Source organism: Schistocerca serialis, chromosome 6 (assembly GCF_023864345.2).
Source record: "Schistocerca serialis cubense isolate TAMUIC-IGC-003099 chromosome 6, iqSchSeri2.2, whole genome shotgun sequence".
In the NCBI taxonomy this organism is placed as follows: Eukaryota; Metazoa; Arthropoda; class Insecta; order Orthoptera; family Acrididae; genus Schistocerca; species Schistocerca serialis.
The window spans coordinates 442,678,660-442,699,834 of NC_064643.1; the positions used below are offsets into that span (position 1 = coordinate 442,678,660).

General features: G+C 41.9%; 1 protein-coding gene across 1 annotated transcript in view; it reads left to right on the forward strand.

The window, feature by feature from the left end:
* LOC126483644 (N-terminal Xaa-Pro-Lys N-methyltransferase 1) overlaps window positions 1–21,175 on the forward strand; it is an 88,800-nt gene that overhangs the window by 9,231 nt on the left and 58,394 nt on the right. The window contains exon 2 of the mRNA XM_050106701.1: window positions 15,915–16,104. Within this exon, the coding sequence (XP_049962658.1) occupies window positions 15,915–16,104 (190 nt within the window). The remainder of the gene's footprint in view (window positions 1–15,914; window positions 16,105–21,175) is intronic.

Consider the following 21,175-nt stretch of genomic DNA (forward strand, 5'->3'; position numbering starts at 1 on the left):
GAAAGCGCACAGACTTGAAATTTACCAGGAGCTCCTCTTGCATTACAAGAATGAAGGTGACGCCTTTCTCCATTCAACCATGGAACATCATTATGCTTCTGATGAAGACGTTGAGAGAACTGTGACACTGTGGTTGCGGAAACGAAGTGTCGACTTCTTCCGTGACGGCTTCAGAAAATTTGTTCATCGTTGGCAGAAATGTATCCAATGCGTTGGTGATTATGTGGAAAAATGAATATTGGTAATTAAAGATCACGTTCTAAGGATTATTTCTGCATTTGATTCATTAAGATATTCCCATCCAAACCCAATTAATTAAGGTGGAGGCAAGTGAAGGTTGGCTTGACTGATGAAAAATAATCACAGCATTAGACACGTTTCTATTTCTGGTGAAAAACTTTCTGCTGATGAAGATTCAGAAAATAAACTGATAGCTGATCAGTTGTACAATATTGATTACAAGGGGCTAAACTATAAAATGCTCCCTGAAAAAACCCTTGCCTTACAGGATGAGAAAGTCACAGGCACACTAGTAGGAAAGGGCAGTATTAACCATAGCAACATGCAGTAGTGCAAGTGGTGATCATAAATTGCCTTAGTTTATGATCATAAAATCTGAGAAACCAAAAGCCTTCAAAAATGTAAACATGTCAGCACTTCCTGTTCATCAGAAAGCTCAAAAAAGTGCTTGGATAAATGGTAAGTTGTTTAAAGAATGTTTTTATGCATTTATTCTGACAGTAACTTGAAATCAAAAACCTACCACCCCTTGCAATTGTTTTGCCAGACAACGCCCCAAGCCATCCCTCTGAGTCTGAACTTCAACCCGTCCACCCACCCATGTATCTTCATAGGATGCTGCAGGAAGAAGTAAGTCAGCACTTTGTTTAGATCAAACAGAAGAGAGTCATGATCTTTTTGAAGCAACGAAAAACTTCAACAACAAAAATGTGCAATTTATTCGGTTGCTCATGTTTGGGAAGAACTTAAAAAAGCCACTCTAGAAAAATCATGGAGGGTGGTTTGTCCTAGTCTGAAGCAAGAGCAAGAGGTTCTAGAAGCTAATGAGTCAGACACTGCAGATTTGCAAACTCTTAAGAATGATATCCAGCCTTCTGATGTAGAGAAATGGCTAGCAGCCCGCATCTCGTGGTCGTGCGGTAGCGTTCTCGCTTCCTACGCCCGGGTTTCCGGGTTCGATTCCCGGCGGGGTCAGGGGTTTTCTCTGCCTCGTGATGGCTGGGTGTTGTGTGCTGTCCTTACGTTAGTTAGGTTTAAGTAGTTCTAAGTTCTAGGGGACTGATGACCATAGATGTTAAGTCCCATAGTGCTCAGAGCCAAATGGCTAGCAGAAGGCGATGCTGCTCCTGTTACCAGTGCAGAACTTGTGTGATCAGATCATCACTCTAGTTTTGCAGCAGTATGGTGTTGAGCAAGTGGAGTCAGATGATAAAGAAAAGGAAGGAGATGAAAAATCAGCCACTCTGCAGCAAAGGATAAGTTTGAGAGAGTTGTCAAACATTTGGATCACGTTTTAAAATAGACATTCAGTGTCTCAAATTTTCTGCTTTCCTTTCTCTTTATCAGAAATGTAATTTTTTAAACTTGTGTTTGATTTATTACATTGTTTTGAGCTCTCTAATGACTTTTTTCGGTCTCTCCTCATTGTTTGACCTTTTTAGAGTTCAACCCTTCTAGAGTTCCAGCCTCCCTCTGGTCCCAAAAGTGATGGTTAATTGAGGTTCTGCTGTGTGTATTTGTTATCGCCACTGAACACTATAACTATTATCACTTGATGCAGTACGAAATGGTAGTTGCATCTTAGAGCACAATTGACTTTAAACTTTGATACTCAATTCTGAGTAGTAGTTCTGTTAGGGCACAGCTGGATCTGAGTTAGACAATGCTGTTGTTGTAGGTGATGATTGCAGAATGGGCTAAGTAGTTCTGTGCTCCGATATAAGCATGCTTCTTCCAGCGGCAGTGTGTGGAAACTCTTGAGGGAATGTCTATGCCGGGGTTTTTCATTTGATGCAGCACTGGCAGCGACTGACCTTAGCTTGTGGTGCTATTGTGAGTTACCAGCTATAACCTGGAACCTCATTCTTCAGACAACACCACATTGGCAGCAACTGTCCTTAGCCTGTGGTGCCACTGTGATGTAACAACTATAACCTGAGACCTCACTCTTTAAACAATACCACATTCCTCTCCTCCTCCTCCTCCTCCTCCCCCCCCCCCCCCCCTCCCGCCCACCAAACCTCCGCACTGTTGCTAGGTAGTGCTGGGTCACGTGGGGAAGTGGAGGCCTGAATGCAGACGCAGATGAGAAGATAGGGTTGGTTGATTGCAGCCCCCTGTCCGCATCCTGGTATCCACCATGCAGGTGACCACAAACACCAATCGATAAACAGGCCATGGGGTGCATATACCCACATCCTGGGACTCCAACACTGTGAGCAGCAGACAGCAGCCAGAACTCCAGGGGCAGTGTGACGGCTGCCCAGGTGCAGTGCCTCCTCAGTCATTGACTCAGGCTGCAGGACAGGTGGCATGATGCTAATCTCCATTGGCGCTGCTCTGGAAGGTGCCAACCTAATGGGCAGAGAGGCTGTTGTAGACCTGAGCAGCCTGCTGGCTCTGTGGGCAAAAATTCTGCAGCAGAATTTCTGACATTTTAGTACCGCAGCTGGTTCTGGTTACACAAATGCAGCCCAGAGGAACATTGAACATTATAAAATGAATGATCCAATATTTGTGTGGTGACATCACATCCCAATGTTGTTTATTGCCAGATTTTTTAAAGAAAACTTCATCCTGTGGCTGAAACTTTTTCTGACCTGGTGGCTCGAAACAGCATATCCAGACACTCCGGGATGTTGATGGCATTGAAACAAAGGATGACACGCATAAAGCTGAAATACTAAACATCTTTTTCCAAAGCTGTTTCACAGAGGAAGATCGCACAGCAGTTCCTTCTCTAAATCCTTGCACAAAAACGAAAAAATGGCTGACATCGAAATAAGTGTGCAAGGAATAGAAAAGCAACTGGAATCACTCAACAGAGGAAAGTCCACTGGACCTGACGGTATACCAATTCGATTCTACACAGAGTACGCGAAAGAATTTGCCCCCCTTCTAACAGCCGTGTACCGCAAGTCTCTAGAAGAACGGAAGGTTCCAAATGATTGGAAAAGAGCACAGGTAATCCCAGTCTTCAAGAAGGGTCGTCAAGCAGATGCGCAAAACTATAGACCTATATCTCGGAAGTCAGTCTGTTGTAGAATTTTAGAACATGTTTTTTGCTTGCGTATCGTGTCGTTTTTGGAAACCCAGAATCTACTATGTAGGAATCAACATGGATTCCGGAAACAGCGATCGTGTGAGACCCAACTCGCTTTATTTGTTCAAGAGATCCAGAAAATATTAGATGCAGGCTCCCAGGTAGATGCTATTTTCCTTGACTTCCGGAAGGCGTTCGATACAGTTCCGCACTGTCGCCTGATAAACAAAGTAAGAGCCTACGGAATATCAGACCAGCTGTGTGGCTGGATTGAAGAGTTTTTAGCAAACAGAACACAGCATGATGTTGTCAATGGAGAGACATCTACAGACGTTAAAGTAACCTCTGGCGTGCCACAGGGGAGTGTTATGGGACCATTGCTTTTCACAATATATATAAATGACCTAGCAGATAGTGTCAGAAGTTCCATGCGGCTTTTCGCAGATGATGCTGTAGTACACAGAGAAGTTGCAGCATTAGAAAATTGTAGCGAAATGCAGGAAGATCTGCAGCGGATAGGCACTTGGTGCAGGGAGTGGCAACTGACCCTTAACATAGACAAATGTAATGTATTGCGAATACATAGAAAGAAGGATCCTTTATTGTATGATTATATGATAGCGGAACAAACACTGGTAGCAGTTACTTCTGTAAAATATCTGGGAGTATGCGTACGGAACGATTTGAAGTGGAATGATCATATAAAATTAATTGTTGGAAGTCGGGTACCAGGTTGAAATTCATTGGGAGAGTCCTTAGAAAATGTAGTCCATCAACAAAGGAGGTGGCTTACAAAACACTCGTTCGACCTATACTTGAGTATTGGTCATCAGTGTGGGATCCGTACCAGATCGGGTTGACAGAGGAAATTGAGAAGATCCAAAGAAGAGCGGCGCATTTCGTCACAGGGTTATTTGGTAACCGTGATAGCGTTACGGAGATGTTTAGCAAACTCAAGTGGCAGACTCTGCAAGAGAGGCGCTATGCATCGTGGTGTAGCTTGCTCGCCAGGTTTCGAGAGGGTGCGTTTCTGGATGGGGTATCGAATATATTGCTTCCCCCTACTTATACCTCCCGAGGAGATAACGAATGTAAAATTAGAGAGATTAGAGCGCGCACGGAGGCTTTCAGACAGTCGTTCTTCCCGCAAACCATATGCGACTGGAACAGAAAAGGGAGGTAATGACACTGGCACGTAAAGTGCCCTCCGCCACACACCGTTGGATGGCTTGCGGAGTATAAATGTAGATGTAGATGTAGATGAACGAACTGTTTCCATGGAGGCTGCAGGAGGTGCAACTGGGTGCAGTGACAATCACTGTAATAATTCTGCTGGCAACTTCCTATCATGTGGCTTCGAGTAGAAGGGGGAAAGTTTTTAACCCTGTGTATCCACCTTGTGGGTGGCCGTGAAAACCAATCAAAAAACAGGCCATAGGGTGCTCACCCACATCCAGGGACGCCGACCCTCTGGGTGGGTGGACAGCAGCCGGAACTCCGCTGCAGTGGACAGCTGTTAATGTTGCTTCTCTGGCATTTTTAATCAGTCCTAATGCTGAAAATGCACACTTATTACTGGTGTTGTGCCCTGCATGCATTTGCTGCCTCAGGACTGATTAAAAATGTCAAAGAAGAACCATTAACAGCTAACCACTGCTGTGAATAACTGCGTCACAGGATTAAGGCTTTCTCCCATGTGTGGGAGGAGCAGAGTTTCCCCATATGACTTCTAAACATTTGAATGGAGCTGTAGTCTGTGTAAAAATTTCGTAGCATAGGAGCTGTCTTTGTTGACAGAGAGAGAGCTTTTAGCTTTTGCCAAGGCATGGCATAATACAAAATCTATCCCAATTGTGTGACACATGATTCCCTGAGGTTAATTCATTTCTAATGAGGCAATAGTTTGTGAGAAGTGGCAAAAATGACAGACAGGAATACTTGCTCAAGACATCATCCTAGGTTCCTTAAAATAATATACATAAAGGAGTTAATGCTAAAAGAAGCTGGCTGGAGGTCTAGTTGGACACCTTGGATGGGGCATAACAGTAAGATTTACAAAGGAGAAGTTAAAAAGTTCATAGTTCATGGCCACGTTGATGGAACCCTTGCTTTTGGGGAGAATGATGATGTCAGGATCAATTCTAGGGTCATTAATAGCTGTTCGCTCCTTTGTTTTTGTTGAGATACAGGGTCCATTGGGAAGTGTTTAGGGGAGGGAAAAAGAAGCCAGGTTAGAGATCAGGAATTCGTGGTAAGTCTGACGGCATGAAAGGTGGAGAGGGGATGCAGAGAATCTTTTGGAGGGATGTTAAAACTGTTTAAGACAAAGTTTAATGTGTTCTTTGGTTGCCTGTGGTCAAGTGAAAAATGCATCTACAGGAAGAAACAAGTCAAAATAGAAGCAAGTTTGTACAAAGTCCAACATGGTTAGGTGTATCAGTTCCATCCCACTCCATAGTGGCTCTACAGCAGTAAGATGCTAAACTGAGTTCTATAACATGTAACATTTTGATGACAGTGATTGCTTTATTTTCAGAGAAGCAGATTGTGTTAATTGGATTAAACAAACCTCATTCATCAACAAGAATAAGTAGTTTGTCAGTTTTACTCTTCAATTTCATATGTTCTGGTTCAGTAATGCACTGATATTATATAATGACAGTGATTAGATGACATTTTCTGACTAATTCTGAAACTGAATGTTTCTCACAATTCAAACTTCTCCTGCTTTTGTTCAGCTCCCTGTACCCTAAAAAGGCTGATTCTCTGAAACCTGTTACTATTGGTGATTCCCAGTTTCGACAGTGCCATCTCCTCCTGCTTCCTAGTTTCTTTGCAAGTTGTTTCCGTATTGACTCCCTTACTCTGTATCTCATCTGTTCTAACTAAAGCAGGAGACCAAACATTTTTCCACATTCATGAAAAAAGGTCTGATAGTGTCGTACACTTGTTCTCTCTCTTTCCTGTAATCATTTCCCAAATCTCCTTTCTCTTCTTTCCTTAACTCATTCAGATCTTTTCTTACCCCATCTAGTTCCACACAGTTTAAGCGTTCATTGTAATATGTTTTTGCAGTTTATACAGTGCACTGAATGACCATTCTTTATTATCCCCTAAAGTGTCAAAAATATTTTTATATGTGTGTTTTTGTCTGTCTATTTTTCAGTTTCTTGCTATAACTGTCAAATCAGATTGTGGAACTTAGAATCTAATGTGATATCGAGAACAGATTTCACTATACATCCCCATGCAACTCCCATAACAAAATTCTATTCATCTGTGAGTCAAGCCATCTATGATGTAGGGTCTTTATGATAACTGTAGTAACACTGTTCACGTTTACGTCGCACTTCACTTAGCGTAGACCGGGACTGTGTCCTAGGCATGCCCGATGTTAACTGACTGGGCACGGCCCGTGCTGCCGGAGTTGTTGTTGTTATGCCGGCAGAGGTCGCGTCCGAATTCTCGCGTGCCCTCTGGTGGACGGGACTCTACTTGCGGCAACTACCGTCCGTGACGCGCCGTGCCAATGTGCGCCTCCCGCGATCTTTCTGTTGGCTACTGCACTCCTCCTCCTTCGGGGGGTGAAGCCACTGTGATCCACTGTGTCGGAAGGTGGAGCGTCGGGCAGGAGCGATGACCTCCACATCCATGGATGGCCGGAGTCGAGGGGATCTGCCAACCCTCGAGCCAGAACCTTCGAATACGGCTGGAAGTGACCCACACGAAGAGGCCCCCGTCATCCCACAACCGGAGCCCGGGACAGAACGGGCGACCAGCTGTCGAACTCCGGATCCTGTTCCACCTTGGGAGGGGCAAGACCCAGTGGCGGGGACGAAGGGGAAAGGACGACCACAGGTGAACCAGCCTCCTGAGAAACCGGGCCTGCTAGGGGGGCTGGTTCTTTCTGGGGCATCTCGAATGATGGCGATGCCGGTGCTGGAGATACTGGAGGCTGCCAAGGCTGAGAACCATCGCAGTGCGGCAGAGTCACAGTGGGGAGAGGAGGTAACTTCCCCTGTGAAACCAACACAGGTGCCGGCAATGGGGAAGCCGGTGTCCGAGAGGTCGGAGGGTGGGTGCCCGAACGTGGACATAGCTGATTTTGGTGACGACGTACCACCCGGTCCCCCGCCTGCAAGGTATAGAGCCGGCGGCCATTGCGGCGCAGGACCACTGCCGGTATCCAACGTGGATTGCGACCAAACCCACGGGCCCAGACCGACATACCCAGTGGAAAGCCAGGTACTCCGTTTTGTGAAGACTGGAGAGGACCAGGCCGGAGGAGGTGCAGCAGAGTCCTAGGTTGACGCCCATGGAGGAGCTCTGCGGGGCTGCGTTCTCCCATTAGTGTGGTCCGGTATGCCGTCAAGAAAAACGTCAATACTTCCTCCGCAGGAAATTCGTGCACATACTTTTTCATCTGCGTCTTAAATGTGCGCACCATGCGCTCGGCTTCCCCATTTGATTGTGGATGGAAGGGGGGAGAGCAAACGTGCCGAATACCGAAGCACCTACAAAAATCCTGGAAGGTCTGCGAAATAAACTGCAGTCCATTGTGCGAGACCAAGGTGATTGGCAGACCTTCCACAGAAAAGATTTTTGCTAGTGCCTGGATTGCAACTTCTGAAGCGGTTGAGGAGCAGCGAACCACATATGGGAATCGGGAATAAGCATCAATGACAATGAGCCAAAAGCCATTGAGAAACGGGCCCGCAAAATCGATGTGAACACGTTCCCATGCTTGGGTTGCCGGTGGCCATGAAGAGAACGCTGCCCTGGGAGATGCTTGTTGGCTCGCACACTGGGAACAGGCGGCCACCAAGTGCTCAATTTCTCTGTCAATACCGGGCCATTACACATGTCTGCGAGCCAAGGTTTTAGTACGGGAAACAACACAGTGCCCCGCATATAATAACGTGAGGACCACCCTTCGTAAACTTGCAGGAACAACCACGCGAGGAGCTGTATCATCGGTAGCCAGAAGGAGAACTCCTTCCAAGACCGAGAAGTGGTTTCGTAGAAGAAAATAATTACGAAGAGGGTCCGAGGCCCGGCCCGGAGGGCGGGATGACCACCCCTGTTGAATGAGGCGAACTACTTGCCGGAGAACCGGGTCAGCTGCCGTTTCCCTGGCGACTCGAGAACTAGTGATCGGGAAGCCATCAACCGCTTGGCGGGACGCCACATCCAAATGAAAACACATAATTTCCTCTCGATCGAACGTAGGATCCGGGCCCACCGGAAGACAGGAAAGAGCGTCGGCGTTGGCATGCTGTCCTGTAGGGCGAAAATGAATGTCATAATGGTACTTAGAGAGGAACAAGGCCCAGCACTGTAGTCTGTGGGCCGCCCTTTCTGGAATCTGAGAGGCGGGGCCAAATAACGATATTAATGGCTTATGGTCAGTGATTAACTGAAACTTCGTGCCATACAAGAAAGGGCGAAACTTGGTAACAGCGTAGACAATGGCCAAAGCCTCTTTTTCCACCTGGGAGTAATAGGCCTGCGCGGGACTAAGCGTTTTAGATGCAAATGTCAGTGGTTGCTCGGAACCATCTGCGTTGCGATGGGCCAGGACCACCCCCACCCCATACTGCGAAGCATCTGTAGCCAGGACCAACGGCTTATGGGGATCAAAAGTAGCCAAACAAGGGGCTGACGTGAGGAGGCCCTTCAACGAGGTGAACGCTCACTCGCATGCAGGCGACCAATCAAAAGGAACACCCTTGTGCAGAAGGCAGTACAGGGGGTGGGCTATAATGGAAGCCCTGGGAATGAACCGGTGGTAATAGGCTATCTTGCCTAAAAAAGCTTGTAACTCTTTCAGTGAAGGGATCCGAGGAAGGTTGACGATACCTTGGACCAAACTTCCTAGTGGCTGGGTGCCGTGCCGAGAGATGGTGTAGCCCATATACTCAATGGACGGTTGGAAGAAGGTTGACTTATGCAGGTTGCAACGCAAGCCCACAGACCTGAATTTGAGAAAGAGGGTGCGAAGGTTGTGCAAGTGTTCCTTCGTGCTGCGCCCCGTGACAATTATGTCATCCAGGTAATTAATACAATGAGGGATTGTCGACATGACATGCTCCAGATAACGCTGGAATATCGCCGGGGAACTGGATATTCCAAAGGCCAACTGCTGGTATTGGTAAAGGCCAAACGGGGTGTTGACGACCGCCAGCCGTCTGGAGTCCTCATCAAGTGGTATCTGATGATAAGCCTCTGACAGATCGATTTTCGAAAAATATTGGCCTCCCGCCACGGCGGAGAACAATTCATCAGCACGAGGCAAAGGATAGGTGTCCACCACCAATCGGGAATTAATGGTGGCCTTGAAATCGCCACAAAGACGTAATTTTCCCGAGGGCTTCCTTACAATAACGAGGGGTGAAGCCCACTCACTGGAAGAAATGGGAAGAACAACCCCTAGGGCTGTCAGCCGGTCTAGCTCTTCCTTTACCTGAGGGCGGAGAGCCAAGGGGATCTGCCTCGCGCGTAGAAAACGCGGGCGAGCCGACGCCTTCAACGTTAAGTGAGCTTCAAAACCTGAAACACGCCCCAGGCCCTCCTCAAAAATATCAGGAAAGTCTGAGATCAAAGATTCCAATGATTGATAGGGAACATCTTCGGAGACCAACTGTATGGTGTCAGCGATAGAAAAACCGAAAGCTTGAAAGGCATCCAGGCCAAAAAGGTTAGCGGAGCTCGCATCACTGACAACAATAAAAGTAATAGGCCGAGTGACTGATTTGTAAGTCACGTCGGTAGTGAATTGACCCAGTAGGGGAATGAACTGTTTACCATAACCGCGTAGATGCCAGTAAACTGGCGCCAACGGGGGCGATCCAAGGTCGGAATAAGTTTGTGCATTCAACAACGAAACTGCCGTGCCTGTATCTACTTGCAGTTGTAACCGGCGCGACCGAACCGACACCTCGATAAAGAGTTTGCGTGCCGATGCGTCGGGAGCCTGGCCCAATGAAACTTCCTGAATGTCAACGTCCATGTCCTCTGTACCTGCTTCCTTCGATTCTTTTGAGGCTGAGCGGCAAACTTTAGCAATGTGACCTTTTTTTTTTTTTTTTTTTTTTTTACATTTGCGACAAACGGCCCAACGCTGGGGGCACTCTGACCGATCATGATGTATATAGCACGACGCAAAAGACGGCAACATGGGCCGGCGGCCGGAATTCCGTCTACGCGCCGTGCGGGAGCGGCCGTAACGGCCGGATTGTACCGCTTGCACGTTGTCCACCCCGGACACAGTGGACGCGGCCGCGCCGCCCTGAACCTCTGCGACGCCGCACCACGATTCCAGCTGTTGACCTGCTGCGTGAGAGACTTAATACGATTGAGCAATGGACAGGACTTCCTCGAGGGAAGGGTCTTCTAACTGCAGGGCCCGTTGCCGGACCTCCCTATCAGGAGCCGAACGAACAATGACGTCGCGGACCATAACGTGGGCATACGACTCTCGCGACTGCTCTGTGACAAAATGACTTGCGACTAAGACCGTGCAGGGTAGCGGCCCATGCCCGGTAAGACTGATGGGGCTGTTTCTTGCATTGATAGAACTCGACCCTAGCCGCCACAACATGCGGGCGGCGGCGATAATATGAAGACAGCAATGAACACATTGCGTCAAAAGACAAGGACGAGGGTTCCTGCAACGGCGCTAGCTGCCGCAAAACTTGATACAGTGAGGGAGATATCCAAGACAAGAAGAGAGCACGACATACCTCCGCATCGGCAACATGAAACGCCTGGAAATACTGCTGAAGGCGATGTTCATATGCATCCCAATCCTCCGCCGTCTCGTCATACGGGGGAAAGGGAGGAGCAACGCCGGAAGCACTTGTTTCATGGTGGCCATGAGCTCTGTCTGCTGCGCAACCAAAACCCGCACCAAATCCTCCATGCCGTGGAGAAGCTGCGAAACCGGAACAACGACGAAACACGCGAAAGAACGACCCTACTCGTCGCCAATTGTTTAGTAACACTGTTCACGTTTACGTCGCACTTCACTTAGTGTAGACCAGGACTGTGTCCTAGGCATGCCCGATGTTAACTGACTGGGCATGGCCCGTGCTGCCGGAGTTGTTGTTGTTGTTGTTGTTATGCCGGCAGAGGTCACGTCCAAATTCTCGCGTGCCCTCTGGTGGACGGGACTCTACTTGCGGCAACTACCGTCCGTGACGCGCCGTGCCAATGTGCGCCTCCCACGATCTTTCTAGTGGCTACTGCAATAACTGTGTTTTAAGAATAATGTTTTTTATCAATTTTTTGTTTTTATTTTCGATGAAGTTGAGTGTAAATTATAATGATTAATAAGTCAATGTGATACTTTAGTGTCTCAACTTTTGTAACCTTACTTAATCACCCTTTGTATGGCTTCCAACAATCATTCAATCAATGTCACATGAAATAAAAATATGGTTAATGGAACATAAGTTCAGTTATTAGACAGACATCACAGTATGTATTTATCACAGTATTCATGTTTTACTTTTTACTCGTATAAACACATAATACAAAATGAGCTCAATAAAACAATAAATTCACTGCTATGGATGTTTGTAAAGTACTCTTGGGCCTCTGTGTCACAGAACACCTTAAGTTCCTGCAGATTACGGTACTTTTCTGTGGCAAGAGATAGCACACCTGGAACATTGGACATGTGATCTCGTGTTACTGTATTGTCTCAGGAGGTATTATTATAAAACAGGAACTGCTATTTCAGACAGTGATATGATCTAGTTTAATTAAATTGGGTGTCACTAAATTCTTTAATGGCTTACCTTGGTAACAAGATGATGGGAACAAAAATTCTCCTTCTGAAACTTCGATTCCTCTACTGTTCATCCAGCAGGAGCAGTGATAACTGATGTGGTGCAAGGTACATTTTAAAATTATTTAATTGGATAGATAAAAAATCTGCTCATGAAGTGGTGGCAAAGCACACACCTAAAAGACTGTTTTGATTGGCAAGCTTTTGGAGCCAGTGGCACCTTCTTCAGGCAGAAGGGTTGAAGGGGAAAGAAGAAGGGTGAAGGAAAAGGATTGGAGAGGTCTACGAAAAGGGGTAGATTTTGGGAAAGTCACCAAGAACCACGGGTCAGAGGAGACTTACCGTACGGGATGAGAAGGAAAGACTCCGCAACAGCCAGTCTTTCCTTCTCATCCCGTACGGTAAGTCTCCACTGACTCGCGATTCTCGGTGACTTTCCTGAAATCTACCTCTTTTCCTAGACCTCTCCAGTCCTTTTCCTTCACCCTTCTTCCTTCCCCTTCAACCCTTCTGCCTGAAGAGGGAGCCACTGGCTCCGAAAGTTTGCCAATCATAGCAGTCTTTTATGTGTGTGTTCTGCTGTCACATGATGAGTAGATTTTTTATCTATCCAATTAAATAATTTCAATATAATAAATTTTTTTATATACAATTAAATAATTTTATCAATAAGGTACATTGTAAGTGTCACAGTGTGTGATAAGCGTTGGATTATGACATTCTGCCTTCATCTCCTAGCACACTGGACTCACATTCGGGAAGATGTCAGTTAAACCTGTGTCCGGCCACTCTGGTTTAGGTTTTCTGTAATTTCCCTAAATCATGTCAGGCTTATGCCGGGATGGTTCCTTTGAAAGGGCACAGCTTCCCCATCCTTCTCTAATCCAATAGGACCTTCCCCCAAATGAACCAACCAACGTTCATCTCCTTAATAATTTGAGATGGAAATGGACATTTTGGTCAGTATCTTGGGTACAAGTCCACTCTTGTGCCATTGAACCATCAACTTCAACAATGTTAAAGGGATGGGTTGTATGAGTGGATCTTTAATCATGTCCATCCAGCCATTTGGAAGCTCAGCTTGATGACAACTAAGTACTTAATACTTTCCAAATATGAATGTCCTCTAACTGGGAATTTCACACAAATTGATTCAGAATGCATTGGATGGTGGACAAAGTAGTGGATGATATTGAAAAGAGTGTAGATTTTGTTTTGACCCTCAAATGAGCCATGTAAGATTTTAAAATTTTTATCTCTGGATCGAGAATTGTAGTGCTTAATAATGCAGGAAAGAAGGTACAAGTACTTCATTTGGACCTTTCTTCCCTGTTGGTTCAGGACAAATAAAGCATTCTGCTTTACTGTCTTAGAGCCAGTGTATGTTATATAGATATAGAGAAAGCTGTCATGTATTGGTACTGATTTTTGGACATGGAAGATTCTGTTGGAAATCCATCTATATCAATTCATAGTTTGTAAACTTGTGGTTCTCTGTTCAGATTATATTTTACACAGATAAAATGCATCAACTTTTTGGTGGTGTAGTTCAAATTTAATATTCTCTCTTCCTCTTAATATTATTTTGAACGACCTCCCCTTCCATCTGTTACTTATGAGAGTGGTGCACCTAGAACTTTGAAAGTTATAGAAAACTTATAGAAAACCCAACAAGATATTAAATTTTGTATTAATATTTTATGGTAGGTATCACATGATGCTGAACAGGTAGAATGTGTCTCTTTATATTTTAAATATCTTCTTGATAGTTAGTTCAGACAAGTACAGTTTCTTTGTTTTATTTATGCAATAATGACTGGAACTCTCTTTAAATAACATGATGTGAGTGGAGTTGTTTCACTCTGTTCCTGCTGAAAGTTTGTGTGTTTGCTTCATTATTTCCCTCACTTTTTAACTGGAGACATGTCTTCATTTTTTAAAGAATTGCTAATAGTGTCTAATCTTTTCTTTGAAATTCTGTGCAGTGATACAAGACCTTTTGACAAGCAGTCAATTCCGTCACTGTATTATCTCTCATTATTCTTACCTTATAATGAAATGTATAATCACACTAAGTGGCTACTGTCTCATCTGTGTGAAGCCTTTGGCATTGAAAATTATCAGTAGAAGTCAGTCCTGTAAGGTAACGACTTTGCTCATTCCAGTGCTTCAGTAGCTTGAGGTTAGATGTGAGTTTAGACTTTTCTGCATCAGTTAACATGTCAGTACAGTTCTTCTTGCAGTTGCAACACTCCTATTTTGTGTGACATTGTTCTAATTTTTTTAGATACTTCAGTTCATGTACCACAACTGTTGTATTTTCCTAGAATTACCATTGCTGCTTGATTGTGGATATTCATTTATCAATTAAAACATGGACCACCAATGGATATTACACAAAACTCAATTCCATCACACCACAAAGCGAAGAAGCTAATCTCTAGTCTGCTCTGTGCTTGTAAAATCATGAAGTTCAACAATATAAACAAAAAATTGACAACAACATTGCATTTAACAATGTCAACAATGAAACTTGAATAAAACCAGACAAAAGGAGTTGATATAGTTCAGAAATCCACACCTGCAGGACTCCACTCTTTCTATTCTTGTTTTGGGTGGACTTGACACATTTTCTCAGTGTATACCACATTTTTATCTAGCTGTAGCTATGAAACCCATTAAATTCATCTAAGTTGACCCAACTGAAAGTGTGCCTGATGACCTACATAATGATGCCATTAACTCATTTTTGTGAAATGTGTAATTAACATGTTTTTTTCCATGTTGTCTTCATATATAACGTTAACCATCACTACAGCCACAAGTCAGAAGGGGTAGGAAAGGGGGGGGGGGGGGTTGAATCATTTCATTCAGTATTACATCAAACCCAAGAGCCAAAACTTACAGCAAGTTGAGCACCTCTCACGCAAGTTTGAAATACCAGTAATTTGATAAAATGCAATCACTGATATAAAAGACTAGATCATTCTCATCAAAACCCCGGGAGTGTGTGTGTGTGTGTGTGTGTGTGTGTGTGTGTGTGTGTGTGTGTGTGTGTGTGTGTGTGTGTGAGAGAGAGAGAGAGAGAGAGAGAGAGAAAGAGAGAGAGAGAGTATGTATACTAGAAAAAAAGCAAGAACTCGAAAGCTAGTTTGAATTCTGATTTTGCAATATTGCTGTATGGCTTATCATTTTAGATCCAAAATAAAACAAGACACAAAACTTAACTTCACATAATTTATTTCATTTTCATATTAAGTGTATTCACATTACTTAGTACTATACTGTGGCAGCATTTTGAAGGTCCTTCAGCATAACATAACAAAGAAACCTGATCACATCAGTTTCTGTTATTGAGAGATTAATGTACAGCATCATCTCTTCATACAAGAGAAAAAGAAGATATTCCAGTCTTCAGCATTAAACCACTTATAGGACTCCTCACCCAGCAAGTGTGTCAGTCTTCCACGTGCCACTCACCATATAGGGTTGTATCTTTAGGTTTGTAATGGATTTAGATAAGGTTCATAAGCAGGCTACATTCAGATGCTGTACCATATTAGTTTGTGCACATTTAACTTTTTATTTTTCGCATAGAATTCTCATTATTATTTGATTTTATTAATTCTGTGTTTGTGCGAACTTTGAATTGATTCTGCTCAAATTTCACACTGTTCTAAAATTTTGTACCATTTTTATTTTATATTTGATATTTGAATTCTTTAAGATTATAAAACTGTAATGAAAATAATTTTTGAAACATTCACCAGAGCCATGCACTGTCCCATTTTATAATTATAGTTAAATTTACATGGTTCCACATTTTTCACTTTTTTGTAGGGATTCATTGGCTACAAAAGAAGATGTAAGTGGCAATACATGCATCAATAATGAGGATTCCTTCTACAAACAGGCAGCCCAGTATTGGTCTGAAGTGCCTCCAACATTAGATGGCGTTCTAGGGGGATTTGGCTTCATTTCAAGTCCCGACATAAAAGGTTCACAGGATTTTTTGAAATTGTTATTTAAGGTAATGTGTGATTATTACTTCTTGTGTCAACTGTTGCTCTTATTTTAAAATGAAAAAAAACAAAAACTGACAAGTATTGAATACTAATATACTGCTGGATGAATAGCTGTGTCAGGTGGAAGAATTAGCTTCAGCTTGAGATTATTGCAATCGCATTTTGACATACAGAGAAAGTTGTGCTGTTGTAAGCACCCTGCATGCTGACCTGAGCCTTGCAGCCTTGGAAAAGGACAAGTAAGGCAATGGAGTTGTGGATAAAATCATTATAACTTAAATACGTGCAAACTGTGCTACTCTGTTGGTGTTAGTTGAAATAGATTTCTATGTTTTTCTATCATCAGCTAAAAGTTAACAAATACACTGTGTCCTCCCCATCTCACCCATTGCCTTGGCCTCCTCCACTCCTCAGTTGAGTTTACTGTCTTCTCATACATATACCGTGATCAGTTTTGTTTATTTATTTATTTATTTATTTTTATGCTTGTCTGGATACATTCTATCCAGAGCTTCATTCAGTCCCTTTTTCTCCCAGCAGATATGCAGTCAGTTTATAATCCTGGCATTTTAGTTTGTCAGTCTTCTTGGAGGATTCTTATCCCTGATTCAATTATATGGTGTTTACTTATTATTTAATAACCAGAACTCTCTTTAGGGTTATCACACTGTAATGGAATTTTTCTCCTTGTATGAAATTAAGAAAAGGATGCTGTGTGACTAATGCTTAAGTAATAGAGTTCCTATTTTGAACTTATTACACAGCTTTAGGTTTATTTTCTATAAATAGAATAATGAAGTTGCTGTTCATGTGATGTCTCACACAACTAAAGGGATGAGTCAGTCATATTACATAAAAACTGCCTCTGAAATTGTTATCAAATTTGTCTGAAGTGTACCATCAGAAATAGACAACAAATATGAATCCTCTGACTTTGGTACTCCTGTTATCTTCAGTTGTGTATAAGATCCACATCATAAATGGAAACTAAATAGTGTGAACAAAAATATATACATATTCCCGGCCACTAATGATGCCTTGCATATAGCACAAAAGCTCTGTTTTATTCAGTTATGAGTAGACAGTCTCAAAGTAATACTTACCAACATACCATAATATTATACACAACTGAGGAAGACAGGACTATAAAAGTTGAAGATGTTACTACAGCATTTCCTATCAGCATGTCTCACTAGTTCAAGAAAATACCTCTGAGTCTTCAAAAGACAATACAGCACATAAAATTCAACAAAATTTGCAAGAGTAACAACTTATTTCCAAGTGACATCAATGTAAAGGTTAAAAACAGTTCTACGATAGCACAAAAGTCAAAACCATATACAGAAAGGTATTAGTTATTAAATGAAAAAATTAAAATACTATATTTGAAGAAAGCATTACCTGAATACAGTACTGTATGAGAATCATTTACAGTTGGCACAGCACATAGGGAATCCTACAGTCCTCATGGCACTGATAGTAAAAACTGAAACTCTACATTCACGATAGTGAAACCTGTGCAAAATAATGAAACTAATAACAAACAAGAACACAAACAAACATTTACATATGGATTGAGAAACCACAAGAAAATCAACACACGTTTCATCCATGTTTACTAAACCCGAAGGAGACAGAACTACAGAAAAAGGAAAAACTGTTCTTGGAAAAAGGGTTTGAAACACTGCACCAAAAGCAGGTTAAACAACCAATACATAGAAAATCTCATAGTAGAAGCAGAACACAGTCTTACATGTGAATAAAAACAAAATATTTGTGAAATAAACATAAGCTAAGAAGAATTCGTGAAACACTAACAGGTACAATATCTAAAGTCAAATTTTTGGGAGAAGTATCTCAGCCATTTGAAATAAAAACTGTTGTCAGACAAGGTGATGGTTTATCACCTTTACTGTTTAATTGTGTTCTAGAAAAAATTGTAAGGATCTGGAATTCGGAGCTAAAAAGTCGCAAAATTGAACAAATAACTTTGGGAAGGCAAACAAATGGAATGAAAGTAAACTGCTTGGCTTTTGCAGATAATTTTGCAATACTTTCAGAAAACCTGACAGAAGTAGTTATTCACATAAACCTTCTGGAAAAACTAGCAAACAGAACTGGTCTCAAAATTTCAGCCTAAAAAACAAAATTCATGACAAATATAAAAAATGTGCCAAACTTTATAGAAACACAAATAGGTAAAATAGAGAGAATAAATATATTTAAATATCTTGGAGAAACTATACAACAGAATGGACTTAAAAAATCTGCAGTAGATTTAAGAATTAACAAAATGGAAAGAGCATATGGTTTGACCAAAAATATTTACAACAAGACATGTATATCTAGAAAAACAAAACTAAAAACAGTACACGACAGTAGTACAACAAGAATGTTTATATGGATGTGAATGCCTAATTATGAACTATAAAATGGAAAAACTAGAGGTACTGGAAAGAAGGATTATTGGAAAAATAATGGGTGCTCTAAAAACTGCAGATGGTTGGAAAATAAGAAGTAATGAAGAGATCTACAAAAATATATAGAAAATATATGAAGTAATGGCCAAACGAAGAGGAACCTTTTTCGGACACCTCTACCGAATGTATGGAAATAGACTAACAAAACAAATACTCCTACATTTCTGGAAGAAGAAGTGGATAATAGCATGGATTACAGAAGTAAGGAAAGATCTAGAAAGAAACAACATCAAAGAATCAGAAATAGCAGGAAGAAACCATTCTAAAAATAAAATACTAAATTTGGAAGGCTTTCAAAGCAAAAGAAATAAACAATCAGGAACAACATGGACAGAAGAAAGGAAGAGACTTCATGGGGAGAAAATGAGGGAATACTTGAAAAATAGGAAACAATGACAAAGTAAGAAGTGGAACAGAAATAATTAATAACTGAAATTGTTAATGTGATCCTAGTTGGTCAATACGATTGGAGGGGAGGGGGAGGGGGGAAGCTAAGAAGAGAATTAGTAAAAAAGCAAATAATGAGCACAATTAAACAAACCCAGCAGTGACACAAAAAAAAAAAGAGCATCCACCAGGAAAACACGAAAGTTAATAACCCATAACATTTTAATAATGACAGCAGACAAGGGAAATGTAACAGTACTTATGGATAAAGAACAATATATCACAAAAACCAAGGAATAAATAAATACTAGTTCCATAGAAAATTTAAAATTAGAAAAAATCACATGATTTCTGCCAAATCAGTAGTGCACAGTTAAAAAACATTGAACACTCACTTACTGGTAGAAAGATTTTTTAATGTAGAAGAACCCACAAGCACCAACATTCTACATCCAACCAGAAATACACAGATGCACGACACACCAATGAGAGCAGTTATAAATTTCAGAAAAGTTCCAACATACCACTTGGTTAAATGTCTCCAAAAAATAATCATGGAGGACTATAAAATATAAACCAACAGGGAAAAGCACAGAGACCTAACAGAACATGTGCAGAACATAGAGGTGCCGCACACAGCATCACTGATTTCATTCAATTTATAAAGCATATACACATCCATCTCTTCACAGAAACAATATAAATCACAGAACAATATCTCACATCTGACAGCAAGCAACATCACTACAGAAGTAATAACAAAAATAAAAAGTATCCTCAAATTGATAACCGAACAAAACTATTTCCAGCCAATATTTTTATCAGATATTTGAAAAGATAGCCACTGATTAAAGATTTAAAATCATATATGGGCAAAGATACGTGGGTGACATTATTTATCTGGTTGACGAGCCAAAAGAAAAAGTAGATGAACTCCACTCTGAATCAACAAAATACATCAAAATAAAGTTCAAAATTGAAAAAAAAGAAGAAGATCAAATAAATTGTTTTGACATAACAATAATAAAAAAAATGGCAACCATTCCTTTAACGGTTTCATAAAACCAATGACCACAGACACAGTAATAAATTCCACATCTAATAATCCCCACAACCAGAATCTTGCAGCACTAAGACGCATGTTATATAGAATAAAGAGGATTCTGCTCAACAAGACTAACTCTGAAAAAGAAATGAGTACGATTACAGTCTCTCACACATGTGCGCGCGTACACACACACACACACACACACACACACACACACACACACAAATAGAACAGATCACAGACACCACAAAAACACATTCAGTAGTGGGCAATAATATTCAAGATTTAGCAGCACTATCCAAAAACATAACATTCAAAAATATGTTTAATTCCTAAAGCTGCGAAGTGTAAAAAAAGTTAATTTCAGATGGCTATTGTCAAAAGAAGAACAGCTATAACAAAGGGAGAAGAACACAGCATGTAGATCAACGTACATGAAACCTGCGAGGGAACTTTAAATTATGACTGCATAACAGAAAAACGAAAATTACCAGAACTGTTTATAACCTATATGTATGACACCCTACATGTAAATTAAATAGTATAAACAAAAATATATACATATTCCAGGCCAGTGAAGATGCCTTGTGAAACATGTGTGGCACAGAAATTGTTGTTTATTTCAAGTTGTGATTCGACAGACTCAAAGTAATAATTATCAACATAGTGTAATAATTCCTCAGAGGTTTACATTGCACTACTCAAGTTTCAGTATATTGAAAACACTAAAATACAATGTCTTTTCTATCATTGTGGAACTGAAAAAAGAAAAAGAATATGTTATGTTTCAGTTAGAGATGCTGCAAATTCCACTTCATTTTGTATCAGCATTAAGTAGGTATTTTCCTTTCAAAATTAAAAAGCAGATGAATTTGTGATATATTTTGATTTTAAAACTTTACATTGTCTTGGCCCACTTCATTGTGTTGGCACAGTAGCGCAATTGCGGCAAGGGATTGTGTTATGTGGAAAGGGGGAATGGGAGAAGGATTGGGGAAAACTGACTGATGACTGGGGGGGGGGGGGGGGGGGGGCAACAGGATCACAGGATAGTACTGTAGCACTGGAATTTGTTTCAGCCACGGCACACAATAGTCTAGAAGAGTGGATTGGGATGGGAAGGGAGGAGGGGTGAGGAGGAGAGAGAACAGAGAAAGAGGG